Source organism: Balaenoptera acutorostrata, chromosome 4 (assembly GCF_949987535.1).
Source record: "Balaenoptera acutorostrata chromosome 4, mBalAcu1.1, whole genome shotgun sequence".
In the NCBI taxonomy this organism is placed as follows: domain Eukaryota; kingdom Metazoa; phylum Chordata; class Mammalia; order Artiodactyla; family Balaenopteridae; genus Balaenoptera; species Balaenoptera acutorostrata.
The window spans coordinates 67009909-67023389 of NC_080067.1; the positions used below are offsets into that span (position 1 = coordinate 67009909).

Genomic DNA, 13481 nt, shown 5'->3' on the forward strand with positions numbered 1-13481 from the left:
GCGGGCTTCTCATTGAGGTGGCTTCTCTTGTTGAGGAGCACGGGCTCTAGGCGCACGGGCTTCAGTAGTTGTGGCGCACGGGCTCTAGAGCGCAGGCTCAGTAGTTGTGGCGCACGGGCTTAGTCGCTCCGCAGCATGTGGGGTGTCTCCGGACCAGGGCTCGAACCCACGTCCCCTGCATTGGCAGGTGGATTCTTAACCACTGCGCCACCAGGGAAGCCCCTGTTATTGCTTTTTAAGTACAGCATATGAAACAGGATCTCTTAATCTGTGTCCCCAATTTGGGGATTAGAATGACTTTCCAGTGAGCTCATATGAAAGCCCCATCTCTTAGAGTGAAGAACAGACGCTGTTCTTTGGGTCAAAACTATGCCAAGCTGATCCAAAAACCAAATAGAAGGGATTAAAAGGATCCTGAAAACGAAGTTTCCAGGAGGGTGGGGTCACAGGGACATGGACCCAAATCACTGTCTAAAAAGTAGAAAGTATGCTGTCAAGAAGAGCCAGTCATTCAACAGCGGCCAGCAATGTAAGGATGTTTACACTGAAGAAACAAAACCAAAAACAACCCTCCCCGCCCCCCCGCCCCGGAGAAACAAAAACAGTATTCTGAGTCTCTGCAAAAACCTTTTCTACATAGCAATACAACTGTTGGCCATTAAGAGGCTAGGGCACTGGGCTGTGCTGAAGGTACAGTTCTGTCCAGCAATGACAGTTCCAGGCCACAATGGGCCTCCTGTGATCATAAAAAATAGAGGCTTTTGATGGGGAGGACAGAAGTCTTTTACATTTTTCATAGCAAACAGGTCTTCCCAGACCCATCTCCCCAGAACAACCTATGAGATGCTCTTGACAAGGGGTCCAAGGTTTCCACACCAAAGATCCCAAACGGTCTAAATATAAGGGAAAAAAGAAAAGAAAAAAGGAAGCACCTTTATTTCCCTGCCTTGCTGAGTGAATCCTTTAGCAAACTTGTCAGAACAAAAATGAGTTGTTCTGTTTTGTCTTTTTCATGTTCTGAGATAGACAACATGACAGAACCTACACTAACTTTGAAATTGGAAGACCTGGGTTTAGACTCCTGGGTTAGCTAACTTGTAATCTGACTGACCTGGGCAAATCACTTAGCCTCTCTTAAACTCGGTTTCCTCACCTGTAAAATGGGAGTAATAAAATCCAGTCACCAGGTCGTTTGACGGTTAAAGGCATTGGTATGCAAAAGTGCCCGGTATCGAACCTGGCATGCATGGGACGGGTGTGTCTTGAATGTCCAGTATTACTCTTCTTTCCTCCTGAGGTAGGTCTCACAGACAGTCCTGGCTGGTCTCAAGTCCCAAAGCTGTGACTTCCAAGGAGCCGCCATGGGGAGCCGCGGTGAGCCCCTGATGTATGCACGGCCTGTAACTCAAGCCCCGCTAGCTGCTTTAGAGGGACCGATGCGGGGGAGAGGGAGAAGGGCTCCCCGCGTGGCTCTGCCCTCCGCGCTCCCGCAGTCAGACCGACACAGCTCCAGGCACGATCCTCCGAATGTGGGTGTACGACTTCCTGATGGTGACACTGCCGTGGTGCGACACCCCCCGGGGCAGGACGCACTCCTCCGTCAGTTTCTGGGCCTCGGGGTCCCAGCACAGCACCGTGGCGATGACCTCGTTCTTCTCGTCCCGCCCCCCAGTGATGTAGAGCCGGTTGTTGCAGGGCGCGATGCCGCAGCTGGCCCTCTCGTGGCTGAGCTGGGTCACCAGGCACCAGCTGTCCTCCAGAGGGCTGTAGGCGTACAGCGCTCTCATGGCCCCTCCTGAAGAGGAAAGGAAACACCGTGGGCATCTCACTGTTTTTCTGGTTTTCGTCCCCATTAACCACTAAACTCCTACTCCTGGTTAGGTCAAGTCTACCATCTTGCCAATAGAAAGAGCAAATTCATGGCTCTCCAGAAAGCCAGAATGGATAACTAGGGGCAGCAAGTCTCATGCTGGAAACACTTCACAGCCCTTTAAAGTCTGCAGCCAGGTGCTAATCAGGTTCTGAAGGACACCTGGCTTCACATGCCTGCCAAAATGTACCATAAGACTGCTTCCTGGAAGAAATACCACCTGGGGCATCAGATAGGCCCAGCTCATAATCCCAGCTCTGTCACTTTTGGATCTGTAACCATGAGCACCAAGACCACGGAGGTGATAAGAAATCAGAAGGACCATGCACATAAAGCACCTGGCAGAAGGCCTGGTGCATGGAAGTCTTGCATTGTATTGATATACATGGCAGTGACTAGAGGTGGTGGCATCTCTAGACTGAGCATGACCTGGGACACCAGCCCAAGTTTCCCATCTTGAGATTAGACCTTTGGGGCAGAGTCACGAGTCTGACCATAAAGACACAGGAAACCTGAAGCAGGGGAGAGAAGGGGTTTTGCCTTAATCTGTTCCCATATTTTGCATTCAGGAAGCCTTCTCTGATTAGCTCTTATTTGCTGAAGTTATTTATTTTTGGTATTTCCTTGATCAGTAGTTCTCAATCCTGGCTGTACGTTAAAAATCACCTGCACATTGAAAACACCTGACACTGTGACCAGCGTCCTCCTTCTCATTCTGATATTATTGGTCTGCACAAGCCCCAGCTACCCATATTTTTGGAAAAATCTCCATAGATGACTCTAATAAGTAGTCAGGGTTGAGATCCATCACCCTTAACAATTACATGCCAACTGTGGTCTGGCTAGTCAGGCTTTCCTTCCAGCTAAATGCAACCTTTCAGAGCCCCCAAAGCAAGTGGGAAGAATAAAATTCCCATGAACACAAAATAAGAAATAAAGATAGCTACCATTTATTGGGCACTTATACGGTGCATATTTCAATTTCTGTGCATTGCTAATGCTTACAACACACTTTGTTCCCAAAGCAATTTCTCGCTCCTCCCCTGGGCCCCATTGCCCATCTGTCTTGTATGTCTCCTAAATGTGGGCTGTTTCTGTCTCCAGAACTGCAAGGTAAATTCCACCAAGGCCTGGACCAATGCCATCTTCTCTTCTTTTCAACCCCACCCACATCACCCAGGAACTCAAGAATTCCCAGGAGGGCCTCATGTGGTCTATCTGCAGGGCTGCAGGTGTAGGGGACCCTAGTTAAATAAGAAGCCATTTGCTCACTTACCAACCACATAGATACGGTCCCGGAAACTCACTGCATTGATGCATTTAGCCTCTACCGGCATGGTCGACTTTAAATTCCACTTATTGGTTGAAGGGTCGTAACACTGAGTCTTGTCCGTGGCCAGTTTCCCGTTGGGCCCTCCCCCAATCACATAGAGCTTCTTCTTATGGCTGGTGGCTGCGAAGGAACTGACATGGATAAGGAGGGGCGCAGCCTGCAGAGACACAGGGCACCGGGAGAAGCTGTCAGTGACACTGCCCAGATTGCTGCAGTGGCTAACGGGACACAGGCCAGGAGCCAGGGGACACAAGCCAGGGAATCCTTTGCCTGAAGTCACAAGGTCTGTGGGCCTGACTCCTCTGAGACACAGAGAGGATCAAAGCATACATTTCCCACCCTCCCGCCAGGCTCCAGATGTTTCCAGCCTGTTTCTCCCAGAGTCCAGTTCTCAGGGCAGGAGGGGTGTACAGGAATAAGTGTTTATGCAGATGAAACCAGCCAATGTTGGAGGAGAATGCTTTCTCAGACATGCATATTCATATGTATTCATGTGCTCCTTCATTCAAAAAATATTTACTGAGTGCCTACTATGTGCCAGGCATTGTCCTTGGTGCTTATAGCTAGGAAGAAAAGCTGGTATAAGGGTTTCAGGTGGCCACAGGTAAGCATATTCTCCCACTCTGGGGCAACATACAGATCTGAGGGTTAAGCCAGACTTGTGTTTCCATCCTGTGAACCCCAGGGCACTAAAGGGGACTTTTAAGAGCCTCTTACCCATTGACATAACCCTCTTGGGTCATGGAGCAACTTTGTGATGGGACTTAAACTGAGAAGATCTTGGGCACAGCCTTATAAATGTTAAGGGCTCCCTATAAAGTTCTTTTCAGGTTAACAGATCTTGGCTGGATGCCATCATGACCTGTCTACCTTTGCTTGTGCCTGTGATGACCACGTTTCACACACCCCAAAGCTGGAACATGCTCTGACATATAATCTGATAAGGAGAAAGAAAATTTGAAATTGGGAATAATCTGGAAATAGAGGAAGTGAGGTCACCTTACCTTTGTGTGTGTGTTGGGCGGGGGTAAGGATGCTTAACATGAGATCTACCCTCTTAACACATTTTAAAGTGTAAAATACAGTATTGTTATCTATAGGCACAATGTTGTATGGCAGATCCCCAGAGCTGGTTCATCTTGCATAACGGAAACTTTATGCCCATCGATGAGCAATGCTTTGCCTTTTCTTGAGTATGATATATACCTGAGATTGCATTGCTAAAGTCTTGTTTGAAGGCACGCAAATTGTTCATCACTAATAGGTAAATAAATAAGGGCTGACTTCTAAATACAACCAAATGACTCTGGATTCAACGAACAGTGTAGTCAAGAGATCCTGGTGTGCCCAGTGTGAAGACAAGGGCAGATGGCATCGGAGGAGACAGAGACTCTAGGCCAAGACATGCAGACCAAGACAGGATCAAGCCTCCCGTCTACATCTGGGGTTCTGGCCAGGATAGGACAGGTACCCACCCAGAGCTCCCCCACCTGGAAGGAAATCATTTCCATGACCTGATCAGCAATGCTGACTCGATGGCTCCTATGAGGAGGGAAGCTCAGAGCCACCAAGAATGTTCTCAGTGGGAGCAGAGCAATCAGAAAGCCATATACCTACATGGGCAGATACCTCTTTTTTTTTTTTTAAGCTTTGAAGCAATAATACAGAGTTACTCATAGAAATAATCTATACCTCCGACCAGCAGTTGTGGAAGGGGTCATAGGTCTCCACGTTGTTGATCCTCTGCAAGCCATCGAAACCTCCGATCACATAGACCTTGCCTCCGAGCACCACCATCTTATGCCTCCAGCGGCCTATGTTCAAATACTCAATTTGAATCCACTTGTTGATTGAAGAATTATATTTCCAAACATCGTGCTGTGTTTCTTTGCCCCCTAGGAGACATATAGAGCATTTAAGAAACCACTGATATGTCAGAAATGCAGCTTCTCCCATAATTTCCCACTGGCCCAGAAGTGTTAAATCCCCAGATGAGCACCAACCCCCGCCCCATCCCCCCAGACAAAAGAAATCATGAAGGTGCATGCAGTGTGGTTGCCGGGACAGAGCCTGCACAGGGAGACAGGGAGACAGAGTGTAAGGCTGGGGTGGATCATGCACTGGGCTGTGCCACTTGTCACCTCTGTGCTGTGAGAATTCAGAGAAGAGGAGGCTCCGTGAGCTAGGTCCAGAGAAGGCTTCAGGGGAGTAGTACCCGACTCTGCCTAGGCGAGTGGGGACCAACGGGAGCCTGGACTCCAGTGTTTGTGAGGCTCAGGGGCAGGAAGTCAGGCAGGACAGGTAAAGTTGGACGATTGCAGGTGGGGATAGTAGGGCCTTGACCAGCGGGCAAATGAGAAAGCAGCTTAGGTTCTATGTTTGCTTATTTATTCAAACCAATACAAACCTGGGAAAATCACCATGAAATCTTACAAAATTCTCTTGGTTCATATCTCTGATCTATATAAAAACATAAGTGAGGTTTGTCCTACTTTGAAACAATTTCTATTGGAACAGAATGAGATGCTCACAACAGATCATTTGAGAGTGAGCTGGTAAAAAATGTTTTCAAGGCAACTCAATAAAGAGAAAATATGTAATTCAGTTAGGGAGAGAGACCAAGACAAAGGAGAACTGACTTTTTTGGTGACTTTAATAAAATATTTTAATGACTCTGTGTTTCCATTTCCCCATCAGCACAGAGTACTACCAACTACCTAAAACAAAGGATGTACCTTTCAGACTAAAATGTGCACTAGCGTGGAAATGAATATCATTAATGACGCTCTGTGTCACGGGTAAGTGTTTCTCAAGGGTGGAGCCCAGAAGTGGGATTCCTAGGTCAACGGCGTGCCCACCTTGAATTTTTACAGGTGCTACCAAAGAACCTTCCAAAGTTGTCCTGGTTGACTTTTCCCCATACCCCACCCACAGTGGATATTAGGAAGGTTTTTTTGGTTGGTTTGTTTTGTTTTACAGCCTGAGAGAGAAAAATGATGTCATAGTTTGGTTTCCCCTGGCTGCTAGGGAGACTGAGCTTCGTCCTCTCCTGTCATCTTTTTGTTCATATAGTTTAACCATTCTGGGGGAGAGGGGTTGTATACCTTTTAGAGGTCTCTATTCAAAACACTGTGATATTGATCCCATTCAGGTAGTGTCCAAAATTATAAAATAACTATACACTTTCAAAGAAATGTATGCAAACTTTATTAAAAAGGGGGAAAAAATGACAATTTTTTTTTACTTCAGGATGTAAAAGAAGACCTGATTAACTGGGCAGGCATATCATGTGCACAGATGATAAGACAGGTTATTGCAAAGATGTCAACCCTCCCCAAGTTAACCTATATATTAGGTGCCTTCAGGGTTTTTCATGGATTTCAGGACATGAAGTGACCATTCTAAGCTTCATTTGGAAGAGTAGATTTGGGAACATTTCTAAGAAACTTTTGAAAAAGAAGAAGAAGTAAGAGAGCTCTCCCTAGCAAATATCAAAATATACTAAAAAGCTATGATAATAAAAAGAATGTGCTACTAGTATAAGACAAACTGATCAATTAAAAACAAGGTACAGAAACAGACTAAAAGATATAGAGATTATTAAATAAATGGCATTAGACAATTGGTTATCTGTTTAGAGAAAAATTTAGATCCCTATTTCACATTATACTTAAAATAAAATTTAAATGTAAATGCTATAGAAGTAACTGGAGAATATATAGGAGAAGATGTTAATGATCTTGGGGTGGGGAGGGGCTTTCTAAGCATGACAAGAAACCTAGAACATATAGAAAAGAAAGTGACTATATAAAATATAAATCAAAGTTAAAAGACATCCACTGTCTGGGAGAAAGTATTTGTAATACAAATAGCAAAGGATATATAATAAGAACTCCAAAAAATTAATAAGGAAAAGACAACCAATAGAAAAACAAAGGGTAGGAACAGATCATTTTTCAAAAACAGATACGTTTAGCTAATAAATATATGAAAATATATTCAACCTCATTAACGATCTATGAGTGTAAATTTACACACTCAAGTCTATTAAAAATGTAATTGATAATAAAAAATGTTAACAAGGATGTAGAAAATGGGAGCTGACATTCATCATTGGTTGAACTGTAAATTGGTACAAACTTTCTGGAGGACAATTTAGCAATATCTACAAAAATTCTAAATTTACACATCTTATGACCACTTCCAGGAATCTCTCCATATATCAGCACAAGTTCATAAATATATGTGTATGAAAATGCCTATTGTGGTATTTTTTTCAGTGAGAAAATAAAAGCTGAAAAAAACTATGGTTCATTCATTCAATAGACAGCCCTGAAGCTGGTGAAATGAGCAGTAATAACAATCCTCACAGTAATGATAATGACAACTAACACTGCTGAGCTCTCACCACGTGCCTGGGATTGTGCTGTACTTTACATGTATTATATTGCTTAACACATATAGTAGATCAATTATACCAACATGTAATGATGTTCAGAACAGATTGTTAGTTGAGTACACATTTCTGTTGATTTAGTACAACAAGCATGCTTTCATGTATTGCCTGTATCATTTTTATTTTTTTAACGTTTTTATTGGAGTATAATTGCTTTACAATGGTGTGTTAGTTTCTGCTTTATAATGAAGTGAATCATTTATACATATACATATATCCCCATATCTCTTCCCTCTTGCATCTCCCTCCCTCCCACCCTCTCTATCCCACCCCTCTAGGTGGTCACAAAGCACTGAGCTGATCTCCCTGTGCTATGCGGCTGCTTCCCACTAGGTATTTTACATTTGGTAGTGTGTATATGTCCACCCCACTCTCTCACTTTGTCCCAGCTTATCCTTCCCCCTCCCCGTGTCCTCAAGTCCATTCTCTAGTAGGTCTGCGTCTTTATTCCCGTCTGGCCCCTAGGTTCTTCAAGACCTTTTTTTTTTTTAGATTCCATATATATGTGTTAGCAACCTGTATCATTTTTAAAAAGACAACAACAAATTGAAGACGGACAAAAGACAAGTTGTAGAATAAAACACTATGTGTAGTGTATGTGGCAAAGACTGACCATGATTACCAAAGCTGTCTTTTCCTCCTGGGCACACAGCTAAACTACATTTCCCAGCCCCGCTGCATGGGGGGCGGGGGTGCAGGGAGAGCATGAGGCTGGTTCTGCCAATAGAATGTGAGCAGAACTGATGCCTCATGTCCAGGCCGAGGCTGTTGTGAGCAGGTGTGCCTTCTCAACTTGTTGGGTTTCTCTCTCTTCCCGAAATGCATCAGGCTTTAAGGTCACGTCTGGAAACAGCTTCATCATGAGACGGAAGGAGCCTGGGTCCCTGAATGACTGAGTGGAGCAGGTGCTCTCCCCCAACCCACACATACTACTGTGGTGATTCATGGAGATTTAGGGTTTGTTACAGCAGCTGGCATTACTTACTCTAAGACAATGCAAAACCATTTTTGTAAAAATAAAAAAATTAAAACATGTAGGATTTTAATGGCACAGAGAAACTGCCATATTTTACTTTACACTCCCTGTATTGCTTAAGTCTTCTACAACAATTAAAAAATGTTTCTATAAGATAAAAGAAAACTAAACCCCTGTCTGTGGTATTAATAGACTCAAAGAAGAACTGACCTGCCCTTTATCTTGGAGGAGACCAGCTCTGGGAATAAGCTCTTTCCAAAACAAGTTCAAATTAAAGAAAACCTCCAAGAGAAGGGAAGGGATGTTTGTCTTTTCCCTTGGTGCTGCAAGAAGAGCTAGGTGGCTTTTGATGTCATGGGAGAGCATGAGACTCAGAGAACATGGATTGGAATCCTGCCTGACACTTAACCAGTGTGTGACTTTAGGCAAGTTCCATACCTTTCTGAGCCTCAGTTTTCTCCATTTGTAATTCAGAGATTAAAACCACCTACCTTATAGAGTTGATGTGAGAGGCAATAATTAATTGCTACCAAAGAGCAAATTCATCTACTATGCTGTAAAGATGGTAGAGATTACATCATTTAATAAATATTTATTGAGCATTTACTATGGCCAGACACAGCACTAGGTATTGGGAATACAGTGTTGATTCATGGAATTTAAGGACTAGTGGGAAACAGGCATAGAGCAGTTATAAATAATTAAGCAAACAACTTAGAAGTAAGAAATGAAAAAGTACTGGATGCTATTGGAGCATCTAAAAGTAAGACCTAATAAACTTGAAGGGAGAGGTCAGATTTGGGGGGAAGAGCAGACATTTTTATTCATTACTGTATTCCCAGTGGCTAGCTCAGTGTCCTATGCCTATAGCAGACACCGAATAAACTCTAGTACCACTTTCCTTCTTCCTTTTCCATGAAGGAAGTCCTATCTGCCTGCTCCCCCAGTTCCTACTACAATACTGCTCAAGGATTAGGGTTCACTCAGTAATTATTCCCTCTCCACGATAAGACCATCTGAGTGCCTTGTTTCCATATCCCGACCCAGTTAGTGCTAGATCAGTGCCATTCACAGTAATTCTTCTGGGATGGTTGCCTGGCTCTCACTCAGGAAAACACGTAGTGCCTTGGGGGCTGGCTTTGGCATCACGTGGCTTCTGCTTACCTGAGATGTAGACCTCATTTTTTAATGTCACGCATGCAAACTCCACCCACTTCTTATTCTCACTGTCCAGCTCGTGCTCTGTCATGGGGAGCTTGGCCACCTCCAGGCGGCTGCGCCTCAGGGGGTCCAGGCAGGTTACCTCCGCCACAAACCGTTCATCCTTCGTGCAGCCACCGATGATCATGAACACCTCAGACTGGAACTCATGCATCCTGGGCTTGGTGCGCTCCGAAATGATCTGGAAAACCAATGGGAGTACAAAAAGGCAGACTGGCACAGTGGTTCAGCGCTCAGGCTGTGGAGCCAGAGGAACAGAGCCCAATTCCCAACTCTGCCACTGTAGGACCATGTGACTTCACCTCCTTGGGCCTCAGGTTTTTCTTCTGTATAATGGAAATTTTAGTGGTAACAACCTCATGGGTTTGTCATGAGGATTAAATGAGATAATATATTTAGTGTGCTTGGCCCAGGGGCCTGATGTATAGTAGGTACTCAATAAAGGTTATCGGTTGTAGATTTTGCTACTTTTTAAGAAGTTCAGGTCGGTCTACCATCAAATGCACTTTCCTGCCTCTTCCCTCTTGCTTGGTCAGAAGCACTGAATCCTGGAATTTCATTTCTGGCCACCTTCCACTCCCCCCTGGTTTCAGTTTCTTGATGATATCCCAGACTTTGCTCGCTACCAGGCCTTTTCTGGAAGAGAAGTCCTGACAGTGGGCACATAAGAGCATCCAGAGACTTAGGAGAAAAGAACCAAAAGGGAGCAAGGGTGTGTCCAAGGAGGTTGGGGGACTGGGTCCCAACATCAAGCATATGACCCTTCAGAGCCTTGAACGAGCAAAGAAATCCATACCACAGATATTTGAACCCAGCTGAAAGAGCAGAGGTTTGGAGTCAAATACACCAGAGTTCCATCCTGGTTCCACCACTGATGGCCATGTGACCTTGGAGAAGCAACACAATCTCTGTAAATGCCTGTGATCATTCCTATGCTACCATGCCACTGTGAGCGTTCACGAGGTTGTGATGTAGAGAGCTGAGCAGAGCACCTGGCACACGCACGGCCCTCGATAGCTAGTCATGGCCGTAGGAGCGGTGGGAGATGTCATATTGAAGTTATTAATGAAAAGGGAGAGCTGCCCTCCTCCTGGTTCCAGCCATCCCTGGGCTTGATGGGGAAGGTTCTACAGGATTACTGATGGGAGACAGAGAGGCAGCAGCACCTATTTCCCACATGGCCAAAACAGCTACTCTTTCCTACAAGGTTAAGCTGACCTAATATGGATTATGGAACTTCAATCTTGCCCACAGATGGTGACAACCAGTTTACCTGAGTCCACAAGTGGTGAATCCAATCAATAGTCACATGTAATCAGATCAGCCAACACCCAACATCTACTTTCCCAGAAGAGACTTCGTTTTTCTGTGCCAATAGTCAGATACAGTAAATTCTGCATCCTCAGTTATTGAGGCCAGACCATGGCCATAAAGTCTGTGGCAGGGCTCTCCTTTATGGGTCAGCAGAAAGGAGTGGCGGGGCGGGGGGGGATGACAGGATAAATCCTGGGCAATGGGCTGAGACTGAGGGCACTGACAGTGGAAAGGCCAGCTGGGATAAGGGTGGAAGGGGTGGTCCTGAGAACTTGGAGGCACTATGAGAATACCAAGCTGGTAGGAGAGGAATGAGCAATGAGTTGGCATCAAAGACAAACTTGGCCAATCTGAGATTTCTCCCTCCAGCCTCTAAACCTTCCTTCCCACAGCTGAGGTACAACCTCTAGCACCAATCTGGTCCTCTTGCAGGGAGGATTTAGGGATTATAGGGCAATGCTTAGAGGACAGTACTAGCCTCTCAGAATTGGTTCCCTGTGACCCTTACTCTGGTTCATGAGAGCCAAGCCTCAGCCTCCTCTCTGAAGCCCCCCATCTTATTCACAGTGTCTGCTCTCCTGCATCAACAGCCTGCTGACTAGCAGGGGATCAAACTAGCCGTGATCTTATTCCTGATCCTGAGTCCTGGCCTGTGGAAGACTCTGCTCCCACTGGCTGAACCCTGCATTCCGGCCTGCTGTCGGGATCTCCCCATAATACCTGTCCTCGATTTCCCACACTATTTTCCCAACCACTTACCCTGTAAGCCACTTGACATTATTTTCAATGTCATTTTGTTCTTTCCTCCAGGAAGCCATTCTCGCCTTTCCACACCTGTTCCCACAGTCTTGAATTTCCCTATCACGGCACTTTTCACCCTCATGTAATTTATTCTAATGTCCCTCATGGCAGGGATAGCCCTTTTCTCCAATGGATCCTCAGCACCAAGAACAGTGCCTGGAGCTTGTGGGTTTCCATAAATGTTGGCTGAATGAATGAATGGGCAAGTTAGTTAACCCAGGACCTGATAAAGACTTTTTTTCCCAGTCTAGATCATTGTGGTAACCAGCTTCCACAATGGCCCCCAGCAATCCCCACCTCCTGGTATTTACATCCTATGTTGTTCCCTCCACATTGTTCCTGGGTTGATCTCTACGCCAATAGAATACAATAGTGTTGGTGTACCACTTCTGAAATTAGGTTATGAAGGCACTACAGCTTCCATCTTGATAGCTCTCTCAGTCTTTCTTGGGTCATTTGCTCTAAAGGAAGACAGCTGCCATGGAGAGGCCCAAGTAGCAAGAAGCTGAGGCTTCCAGCCAACAGCCAGCAAGGAAGTGACGCCTGTCAACAATCCTGCGAGGGAACTTGCAAGTGGATCCTCCAGCCCCCTTTGAGCTTTGAGATGACTAACTGCAGCCCCAGCCAATAGCTTGACTGCAACTTCAGAAGAGACCCTGCGCCAGAATCACCCAGCTGAATCACTCCCAGATTCCTGCGAACTGTGAGATAATAAATGTTTGTTGTTTTAAACAGCTGTTCGGGGATAATTTTTTGCACAGCAATAGATAACTAATACAATCATCTAGTTGATGGGACTGGCTGGGTACTGAGACCTGCCTTGTAACTCGGAACCACAGGACTGCCAGATGGTGGCACCATTACCAACTTGTAGGTTCAGCTACGTTTTGCAAAATATTAACCCCAAAGGCATGACAAACGCCAATCTGAAGTCAGAGATGGGCAAGTTTGTTGCAGACACAGGGAAGTAAGCGTCTGCCAAAGAATCACACGCAACCATCAGGGCTACACGGTTTATTTTCAGATTGTTAGAAGCAGAGCAAAAAAGTTTCCCCTCACTGACTACTCATTGTCCGAAGAACCTATCTGAGAGGACCAAACAGAAGTGACCAAACTGCTTGGATAAAGCTCCTCAGGGTGCGCTTCTGCCCCGCTGCCCGCAGGAGTAGGTCCTCCTGACAGCACGCATATCAGAGCAGCCTGTGGTATAGATCAAGTTGGTCCCTGGAAACTTAGGAGGCAATGAAATGAAGGGGTAACTTTCTCTGCCCCAAAAGACCTCTCCCAATGAAGGTACCAGCTACTACTCCTAAATCAAATGTAAATTGACATTTGCTTTTAGGGTTCTAAAACTTCCTTCTGTTACCACCTCCATGAGTTCAGAGGAGGGACAAGGTTAAAATGGGGGAGATAATGATAGGACAAGCAGGGCTAAAGTTTGGGAAAGGAAGGTTAGGAGGAGAAATGTGTTCACAGAGTATCCTCCAGGCTTACACTAGTGTCATTAGGA

At 45.4% G+C, this 13481-nt stretch overlaps 1 protein-coding gene across 2 annotated transcripts in view; it reads right to left on the bottom strand.

Annotated features, from left to right (window-relative positions):
• Positions 1–616: 616 nt before the first annotated feature.
• KLHL6 (kelch like family member 6) overlaps positions 617–13481 on the bottom strand; it is a 40148-nt gene continuing 27283 nt past the window's right edge. For both annotated transcript variants that reach the window (XM_057545674.1, XM_057545675.1), the window contains 4 exons: positions 9800–10037; positions 4896–5098; positions 3147–3360; positions 617–1795 (listed from right to left, as the gene is read on the bottom strand). In XM_057545674.1, the coding sequence (XP_057401657.1) occupies positions 1494–1795; positions 3147–3360; positions 4896–5098; positions 9800–10037 (957 nt within the window). In that variant the 3' untranslated portion in view covers positions 617–1493. The remainder of the gene's footprint in view (positions 1796–3146; positions 3361–4895; positions 5099–9799; positions 10038–13481) is intronic.